Raw genomic sequence first — 10,524 nt, forward strand, 5'->3', positions numbered from 1 at the left:
GGAGTCAGCCTCCTCCTGCAGGCTCTTCCTCCTCCTCCTCCTCGCTGCCCGCCACCTCACCAGACACGGGGGCTGGCCTCTGCTGAGCGCAGGCCCCAAGCACGTGAGGCCGGTGTCGCCTCGTCGCCCCTCTGGAGCGCTCCGGCTGTACTTCCTCCGGGGCAGTCGGCGTCCTCGCAGCCCGAGCGCGCTTCTCCGGCAGTCGCGACCCCTTAGGGCTTGGGTCAGGGGCCCGCAGTCCTCAACGTGACATCCTGTGCTGCAGACTGGCCCCTAGTGCCGTGAAGTCCTGGATGGGCCACGGCAGTCTCCTCAACCTTCCATCACAGCGCTGCTTATTGGGCCCGTGTGGCAAGGCCTTGGGCCTCCTGCTCAGGTGGGATCCCCGCTGGGGGCTGGGGGCTTGCCCAGTCCTATGGCTTGGACGCACTGCAGGTTACCTTTGAAATGAAGACTTGACTTGACGTTTTCTTTTGTTGTTAAGAATATGCCGGCCCACAGCAAAACACACCCCCTTCAACAGTGCAAGTATTGACAGCAAGCAAGCACCAGGATCGTCCACCGTCCCCCCACCCTCACCCGTAATTAACACGGATAAACTTTGGTCTCTCTGTATTTGCTTCTCCGCTTTTTGTGTGAGGACATACCAGTATCAGCCCTGTTTTAGTTGGTGTGTTTTGCTCAGCATACTGCCTGCCTTCACGCTCCATCCACCCATCCTGGAGCCCGAGTCCAGATGTCATCTCTCCCGTGGATGGAGCGGTCAGTGGTTCATTGTACTTCGCACCACATTTTTGTGCCTCATTCATTCATTCATTCATTCATTCATCTGTTGGCAGGTAGGACGATTATTCCCACTCTGGCTGTTGTGAACAGTGCTGTGAATGAGCGTTGGTGCAAAAGTCACATTTTGGGTCGTTGCTTTCAAATCTTTAGGGTTTGCGTGGAATTGTTGGGTCATACAGTATTTTTAGGAGTCCTTGGGGGGTGGGGGGGGTGGATTAGGGCAGTGTTGGGCTGCTAAACACACAGTCGGTGGTTCAAAACCACTAGTCGCTTCTTGGGAGAAAGGTCAGGCTACAGGGTCCTGTAAAGACTTTTCATCTCCAAAACCCTTTGGAGTATTTCGGCCCTTTCCTGTGGGGCCAGTCTGAATTGGAGCCAACTAATGGGTTTGATTTGGGTAGGAGTTCCGCTTGTGAGTTCATACAGCAATTAGGCTGATTTTGGCTTTCAAATTTTTACATTCTCACCAGCAATGGATGAGGGTTCTATCCTACACCTGGGCAAACACTTGTTATGTACTATTTGCTTATTTTTTATTTTCTTGATCTTAGCCATCTTAGTGGGCATGGAATGGTATCTTACTGTGGTTTTTCACAGTGTGTGTCTCTGCTGGTTAATGATGCTGAACATCTTTTCATGGTTTGACACTTGTTCTGTTTGGTGAACTGTCTATTCAAGCCCTTTGTCCCTTTGGGATTGAGCTATTTGTTTTTTTCTTTTATTTATGTGTACATCAAAAAGTTTGTGGGAAAAAATCACATGCCTTTCCATTTCATTTGAAACCTCATGCTTTGAGTCTGTAGAATCTGGCTCTGGAGATAGTTTCCCAGTCGGTGACTTGTCATTTCATTGTTTTGATAAGTCTTCTTGTGAACAAAGGTTTTGGATCTTCTGAGATTCTGTTTATTTTGTCTTACTGTAGGTGCTTTTACTATTCACTTAGGTGATTCCTTATGGAAAGTTAGGCCTGACAGTGTTCTCCCTGATTCTTCAGTGGATGGTTTTGGCGCTGGTGGTGGATGGAGTGGGTTATACGTTAGGTTGTTAAGCCCAAGGTCAGCAGTTCAAACCCACCAGCCACTCCAAGGGAGCACATTGAAGCTTGCTGTTGACCTCAAGATGAATTTACAGCCTTGGGAACCCTCAAGGGTAGTTCTGCTCCGTCCTATAGTTAGAATGGACTCAGTGTCGGTCAGGTGGGTGTTTTGGGAGAGTGTGCCTTAATGATGATCCTTAGTCCATTTTGAATTTGTCTTTGTGTATGGTATGAGGCATGGGCCCTATTTAATTTTTTTAATGTGAAAATTACAGTTTTCATGGTACCATTTATTGAAGAGACTACCTGCTGAATGGACTTAACACCCTTGTCAAAAGTTAGGTGACCATAGCTGTGTGGGTTTATTTCTGGACTCAATTCTGTTTCTATTCCCCTATTGTTGTACCAGGCTGTTTTGATTACTGTAACTATAAACTATAAGACCCTCAGCGGTCATTGAGTCATTTCTGACTTACAGCTCCTTTGTAGGACACAGTAGAACCATCCATCCCCCTGCGGGTTTCTAAGACTAACTTTACGGGAGTAGAAAGCTGCTTTTTCCTGCCTGTAATTGTATAGGGTTCTTTCCATTCGGGACCTGTGTGTCCTTCTAGCTGATTCTTCCTCCATCATTAGTTTACCCGTTCAAGGTCTCTTGTCATTTCATATACAAGTCAGAATTGGTTTTTCTATTTCTGTAAAGAAGGCTGTTGGAGCTTTGCTAAGGGATTGTGTTGAGTCTGCATTGCTTTGGGTACTACAAAGCTCTTACTAGTATGAGTCTCTCAATCTATGACTATGGAACATGAGCCCAGCTCAAATTTATTTAAGACTTCATTAATCTCTTCTAACAGTGTTTCACCTGGATAAGTTTTCTTCCTTCCTGGCTAGGTTTAATCCCTCGGTATTTCATTCTCTTCGATGCTGTTGTAAATGGACTTGGCTCCTTCATAGCCCTCAGAGAGTTCTTATCAGCTGATTTTTTGTTGTTGTTGACGTTGTCTTGCTGATTTTGAAAAGTGACTTCCCTTTCTAGTAATCATCTTGTCAGTATTGAAAATTAATCAATGATATGAAAGATACACTTAAATAGTTTCAGTAATATTTTGTGCCTTTATTTTGTATTAGTGGGGAAAAGACCCCAGGTTCAGGAATACTTTATAGATACCAAGACAAATTGTTTGATGAGGGAGGCCATCCGCATGAAACCATCATGGTGTCCAAAAGATTCATTCATAGCCTGGAGGGAAATGATGGAGCATGGGAAATGAAGGACTTTGGTCACAAAATCACAATTGATGGCTGAGTAATTTATCGCAGTTGCACGTGGGCGTACAGAAGTGGGAAAGCTAACCCAAACTAACTCTGGTTGAGTCAGTTCTGACTCATGGTAATCCTACAGGAAGGAGAGCAGAATTGCCCTTGTGGATCTCTCAGGCTGTGGCTCTAGCCTCACCTTGCTCCTAAGGAGTGACTGGTTAGTAAGAACAGCAGACCTTATTGGTCAGCAGCTCAAGGGCATAACCCACTGTGCCACCAGGGCTCCTCATGGAGGTTGGAAAAGCTAGGTCCAGGGCCCTATGACTACCTTGGTCAGGGGTATGACTCATGACTATGCGATCTAGTACTCCAGTTTCTATCAGGGGCCTGCTTGCCATTCCTGAGGGCCGGACTATACCTCTCCCCACCCCCCTTCCCTTCTGGGCGAAGGTCGGGCAGAAGTGAGGAAGAACTCAGTCAAGAAGAATTCAGTGAGGCTGAATGCGCTCAGGCTCGTATCTGATTTGGGTTATCAATGAACCGTCGTTTTCTGCAGACCCGTGCTCAGCATTTAAGTTCTAATACATTTTCTAGGAATTTAAAGTTTTGTCCCATCGTTCTTTGCAGATGGAAGATAGACATTTCCATTACAGACCCATGCACTGCCAGTTCTTTGTTGAGCTGTATAAAATGGAGGACAGTTAGGCAGCAGTTGTGCACACTGACCCTACCTCTCCAATGTAGGTGGATAGGTCCTGTCTCCTGAAGTGTGCAGTCTGACTCGTCTTAATTAGCTTTTAGTTCTTTTAAAGTAAACAACAGACCAAAGTCCACCTTGTTAAAGAAAATAGACTAGTACTCATATTCTGGGTGTCATGGTCATTTGTTTCTTTAATGTCTCGAATTGTGATTTTGATAGTGTTGAATATAACAAAAGCCCTGGTGGCGAAGTAGTCATGCATTGGGCTGCCATTCACAAGGTCAACAGTTTGAAACCATCAGCCAGCTCTGAGAGAGAAGATGGAACTTTGTACACCCACAAAGAGTTAGGGTCTGGGAACCACAGGGCAGCTCTCCCCTGCCCTGCCCTGTAGGTTGGCATCGACTTGATGGCGGAGTTTGAATCTCTGTCTAGGTCATGTGCGCACTGTTGTTACCTCACCGTATGCAGTCTTCCAGTCATGATCTTGGAACCTGCTTGCATTTATTTCATTCTCCATTAATTTCCTCCAGCAGTGTGTTGGGTTTTTTTTAAACTCCCTCTCCCATCATTTTATTGGGTGCTCTTACAGCTCTTAAATCATTCCATACATCAATTGTATCAAGCACATTTGTAATCCCAAGACATCATTTCCAAGACATTTTCTGCTTGAGACCTTTGAGACCTTGATATAAGCTCCTCTTTTTCCCCCCTCACTCTCCCACGCCCCACTCTCCTGCATCCTTGATCAATGATATATTGTTAATGTTATTTCATATCTTAGACTGTCCTTTGTCTCCTTTCACCCATATTTCTGTTATTCAGTCCCTTGCGGGGGTGGGGGGTGCGCGGGTGCGGCTATATACAATCTTGTGATGGGTTCCCCTTTCCTCACCCTTCCCCCTTCCTGACCATCCCCGTACCCTCATGATATCGTTACTCCCACTACTGTTCCTGAGGGTTTATCTTTCCTGAATTCCCTGTGTCTAGAGTTCTTATCTGTGTCAATGTGTGTTCTCCCATCTAGCCAGATTTGTAAGTTAGAGCTGGGGGGGGGGTGGGGGGGGGTCCCAGAAGTATTCAAGAACTAGAGGAATGATGTGTGATTCATTGGTGTTATACTGCACCTTGGTTGAATCATCCCTTCCTCTTACCACTTCTGTGGGGGGATATCCAGTTATCTACAGATGGGGTTTGGGTCTCCACTCCAACCCCCCTCTTTCATATCAATATAGTTGTTTGTTTTGTATCTTTTGATACCTCTTGCCTGATCCCATTGAACCTCATGATCACACAGGCTAGTGTGCTCCTTTCATATGGGCTTATTTGCTTCCCTGCTGGATGGTTGCTTGTTTTACTTCAAGCCTTTAAGACTCACTCCATAAGCTCTATCTATTTGCTTATGCACCCATTTTGTCAGGTTATCAGAACAAAGTGTTCTTGTGCTAAGGGAAGCTTTTGAGTAGAGGCCCAAAGTCTGTCTGCCATCTTAATACTTACCATATAAATATATGTACATTGACTTCTATCCCTTTCATTATAAATTAGTTATTTACATATATACATGCCTATAGTTATATCTCTATAAATAGCTTTTGCCTCCTATTTCTTTCCTCAATTTCCTTTCACCTTCTTCCTACCCTATTATGCTCACCCTCCATTCAGCTCTCAGTATTTCCTCTCGGATACAGTGCCCTCGATCAAGCCCCGTCCTGGCATTATATACTCTCCTCACCATCAATTTTAGATCTCGTTGTTTCCTTATCTATGACTCCTAGTTTTCTCCTTGGATTGTTCCTCCTGCCTGTCTCGTAAAGATAGACATGGGAAGGAAGAAAGAAAACAAGAACAAAACCAGAAACCGAATAGAACAAACAGAACAGGAGAAAAAAGCGATAGTTCCAGGTCTGTCTGCTCACCCTCAAGTATAGCAGTGTTTTTGTTGTCTGTATTATAGATGACTCATGTTTATTTTTGCTGATCTTCCTGATGTTAAATTTGTGGGAGAGACCAAGGGGGCACAGGTGAGCTGTCAGGATGGGCTTATCACAGGTGCCTCACCACCCTGTGACTCAGGGACACGTTGGTTGCATTTCTTCCAAGGCAGGCTTGCCTGTTATTTTTTGACTGTTCACAGTATGTTCAATATTTATTTGGCAGTTTTCACCTTCACCACAGTTCAATCCTTCTGTCCCACTGCCCATCACTATTAGTGGGCTGCTGTTGACTGTGCTGGAGTAAGTCTCACAGGGTCATTATAGATTGCACGGGAGACCTTTTGCTGGAGAAGACTGCTCTGTAGCAATGGTCCATAAGAGTTTGGTGTGGTGGTGGTGGGGGGTCCCTGAGATCCAAACTCCTCTGATGATGATACTGAGGTGCTCTTTTTCCTTGCACCCCATAGTGTGGAAGTAGTGGGTACGCAAAGCGTCATGTGTCTTTGGAAGAATCGAGGTAGAAGCGTCAGCTACTGTCCTGGTAGCCACAAATTTCTTCATCACAACACCCTCGCCTAATGCCCTGGAAACAGCAAAACTGACCAACTTTATTCTAAAGTCTTGAACGATGGTGTCTGCTGAGCCAGAGTGAAACGGAAGCGGATTGAAAGCTTCCTGCCGAAAGCTGGCGTTTGTCTTGAGGAAGAACATATGACTGATGACTTATGCTTTTTACTTGGGAAGAGCTAGTGGCACATTAGATATTTATACTTAAGCAGACATTGACTTGAAAATGAAGGGAGCCTGTCTTTTGAGGAAAACAAATGACACTGCTTGTGCCCAATGGTAAGATTTTGAGCTTGCAAGCAAAAAGTAGAATTTTGGAATTCCTGTTTGTGCCATTGTGAGCTTGACCGCGTCGCTGTGCATCAGAATATTTCCGATGAGTTCACTGGTGATGTTAATGTAGTTTTAAGTTTTCATCTAGTAAGATAGGTCAACATTTGGAAGATGTGTATGTCAATGATCCTGTGCTTCCCAAATGACCAATCATAATGTCATAAAATCATACATAAGTAGTAGCCCAATAGATTTACAGTAGAGTGCAGTTTTTGGGGTGCTTTTAGATTCCATATTGTAACTAATTTTTAGAAATGCCCTTTCAACAATGGGTTTTTAGAAATCTACAGAGTGCAAGAGCAACAGAAGACAAAGGGCCCCTCATCAAAATTAAAAACTTTTCTGCATCAAAGGACTTTGTTAACAAAAAGAAGAGACAGCTTACAGAGAGGGAAAGAAATTTGGGGAACCATGTATCTAATACTAGTATTACACACACACATCCAGCTAGATATGTAAAAAGCTCCTACAGCATATCAACTAAAAGATAAATATCCAATTTGAAGAATGGGCAAAGGACTTGATTAGATATTTCACCAGAGAAGAAATAAAAATAGCGTGTACATTCAGTGTTCAGCATTGTTTGTCAGTAGGAAACTATAAAACAAAACCACAATGAGCTTCCACTACATACTCACTAAAGTGTGATTAAGAAGGCCCAGAGAGCAGGATGGAAGACGGGGTTCTCAGACATAGAAATGCCATATGATTTGAAAGCAGAACACAAACATGTGTGCACTATGTGTACACAGTTCATTGCAGCACTATTTACAGTAGCTAAAGATGGAAAACCCCCTAAATGTCCAACAACCAATGAATGGATGTACAATATCACATATGGTACATGTATACAGTTGGAGTATGGGCCATGGAGAAATGAAGTCTTGATGCAGGCTTCAACAGATAAGCCTTGGGAACACCATGCTGTGTGAAATAGGCCATCACGACACAACATCTATTGTATACTTCCGCCGCTGTGCTCACCGCCGGCAGGTCGATCCTGACTCCACGTAAGCCTGTAGGACAGTAGAACTGACTGCCCTGTGGGTTCCTGAGGCTGTAAGCTTGTGCAGGCGTAGACAGTCGCATCTTTCTTCCTAGTGATGCCTGTGGTGGGCAGGAGGGAGGGAGACAGGGAGGGTAACTTTCCTTAGGATACACTGAGCTTTGAGATAAGGGTAATGCAAAAAATTGGAAATGGATAATGGTAACAGTTTTAGAACATGTTGAGCACAATGTCACTTAAATTGTACTTGTGCAAATGCTAAAAAATATTCTCACTTGTAGAGTTTTGGTGTAGTATCAAAGAATAATATCCATGACCATTTGAGAAGGCTATTTAATGTCAATGATTTTGGATTTCTCCATATAATCAAAAAGACTAAGTAGCTGTTTGGGTGTGGAAGCAGATTTGAGAATCCAACTGTCGTCGTTAGGCCAGAATTCAAGACATCTTTAAAAAAATGTAAAACTGTCATTTTTCTCAGGGAACATTTTAGACAATCATCTCCCATCTCAAGATTGTTAACACGTAATGAGAATACATATTTAAAATCTTGATAAAAATGGTAAAAATATCCAGTAGACTAGATATTGACAGATGTAGTTCACGTGTTTCTTTGGGTTCTTCAATAAATTTTAGGAATGTAAAGACATCCTGAGGCTAAGCTGTTTTGAGAACTTGTACTGTCACCAGATTTGGGAGGGGGCGTTGTTTCAGCCCCATGAGGTGGTAGTTGCCCGTCAGCCTTGTGGATGTGAACAGTGGGAAGACAGACATTTAATGACATGAATAGATCTTTCTAACAAAAGTAAATTGACACAGTGTCTTTAACAATGGGTTTAAACAACAATTGTCAGAGTGGTGCAGGACCGGGCGGTATTTATCATTGCTGTTGTGCACAGGGTCAAGTTGATGGCAACTAGCAATGCAGCAGCAAAGGTTAAATTCCCACCCTGGGAGGTTGATTCTCTGGATGACTTGTGTTGTGATGGCTTGCTCCTTAACACACGACTCAGTGGTAGAATTCTCACCTCCCACACAGGAGACCTGAGTTCAAGTCCCAGGCAGTCCTCAAGCACAGCCACCACCCATCTGTCTGGGAATACCAGCATGTAACTGGACAGGTTTCAGGAGAAGCCTCCCAATGAGACAGATCAGGAAGAGAGGCCTGGTGAGCCAGTGAAAACCCTGTGAATGACAGCGATCTCTGCAGCTGGTCCCGAGGGTGGTCCAGGCCGGGCAGTGTCCTGGGGGCCACCACACAGGTGCCAGGCCACCGTGAGTTGGGCCCAACAACAACAGCTAACAGCATCAGTACACGGGGCTTCAAAATGTTTGTGGCAAAATGGAATCGAAAGATAATGGAAATTTCCCACAAACTTTAAGAAGCCCTCATGTTCGTGTTGGATTGTTTTTTAAAATGTGTCATTTTACGGAAAGCAAGGTTTGTTCTGGCTGTTGGGTGGGCAAGTATTGGGGTTGATTAAATTTATGAAGCTGTTCAGTACCTATTCCCTGATGTTTTAAATTTTGTTCCATGAGAACATTCTATTCCTTGGCAAGGAAGTCGATTTTAAGTTAGTGTTACAATTAGGTTTCATCTTGAGTTATCTCTAGGCAAGTGTATGAAAGCTACTTTCAGGCACACTGAGGACCTTTGGATTCTTAATGCTGCTGCTTGGTCTCTGCAGGGTTCTGGTTATTCAACTGTTTCAGGAGCACATCTTTGGCTCCTGACTTAACACCACCAGCAGTGGCATCCCCAAACTCCAGCCAGGTATCAGAGAGTTGTTTCTGAGTCATAGTTTCCTTTTTGTTTTATTTTTTGCTCTCATAGTTTTTTACATTGGGGCTTAAAGTAGCCCCTTGTCTAAAAGGTCTTAAGGCGCTGTTAGATTGGGAGGGACCCAGCTCAGTCCTGGGATCCATATTCCCTTCTCATTGGGTTTTAGTTGGAATCGGCTTACATGTCTTAAGTTGAATTAAGTTTTAAGATCAGTTGTGATTTCAGTACAGCTGGGTGGTGAGACTTCTCTTTTGTACTTTGGACATGTTATCAGGAGCGACCAGTCTCGGGAGAAGGGCAGTGAAAGGAGGAAGACCCTTTATGAGATGGATGGGCACAGTGGTTGCAAGAGGGTTCACACATAACAATTGTGAAGCTGGCGCAGGAACAGGCCTTTGGCTCTGTTGTGGGCGTGGGGGTTGGGCGGCTGTGCGCCGAAAGCAACCTGACGACCTGCAGTTTAACCTGCAGCGATAGCTAAGGTCTTGTTAGTGTCTTAGAGACTGGGTGTAGAACTCTGTTATAAAACCATGCTCAGATTTCCACTGGGGAAGCCCCACGCTGGATTGCTGCCTTTGCTGTTGCTCCCATTGTTTACCTGCAGTTGCAGGGCACCTTCGTTGGAAGTTGGAAGAATTTGAGAAAGGAAGAACCTAGTTGTCAGCTGCGTGTACTTGTGTCCTTCCCTGTGCCACAGCACCATCTTTCAGATTGGCCTTCTCTTTGTCCTTCATGCGGAAACCAGGGGACATTTTATATTGTACAGCAGCTTTAATGGGGTTTTTCCTTTTGTTATATATGAATAGTTTTTACCTTTAAAAAAAAAATCAAGTTAGTGTTTCCTTCCTGATACATCCAAATCCGCCCCCTCCCCCCTTCACGTCTTTGTTTATATTTCCTTCATTTCAAGTTGCTCTTCTGGGCATCATTTAAAAAAAATAATCATTTTATTAGGGGTTCATACAACTCATCACAATCTGTTCATACGTCATTTGTGTCCAGTACATTAGCACATAGGTTGACTTCATCATTCTTACGACACCCGCCATCCACTTGAGCCCTTGGTGTCAGCTCATTTTCCCCCCTCTCCCTCCCCCCTGATAATTTATAATTTAT

General features: G+C 44.2%; 1 protein-coding gene across 3 annotated transcripts in view; it reads left to right on the plus strand.

Moving 5' to 3' along the window:
• PAPOLA (poly(A) polymerase alpha) overlaps positions 1 to 10,524 on the plus strand; it is a 54,695-nt gene that overhangs the window by 743 nt on the left and 43,428 nt on the right. The window contains exon 1 of one of the 3 annotated variants that reach the window (XM_045287911.1): positions 489 to 762. The exons of 1 other annotated variant lie outside the window; for it this stretch is intronic. In XM_045287911.1, coding sequence (XP_045143846.1) covers positions 737 to 762 — 26 coding nt within the window. In that variant the 5' untranslated portion in view covers positions 489 to 736. Of the gene's footprint in view, positions 1 to 488; positions 763 to 10,524 lie in introns of those variants that run through there. One more of the 3 variants, XM_045287910.1, reaches the window with a different exon arrangement.

Source organism: Echinops telfairi, unplaced genomic scaffold (assembly GCF_000313985.2).
Source record: "Echinops telfairi isolate 266 unplaced genomic scaffold, ASM31398v2 ScPeMD7_18;HRSCAF=68, whole genome shotgun sequence".
In the NCBI taxonomy this organism is placed as follows: Eukaryota; Metazoa; Chordata; class Mammalia; order Afrosoricida; family Tenrecidae; genus Echinops; species Echinops telfairi.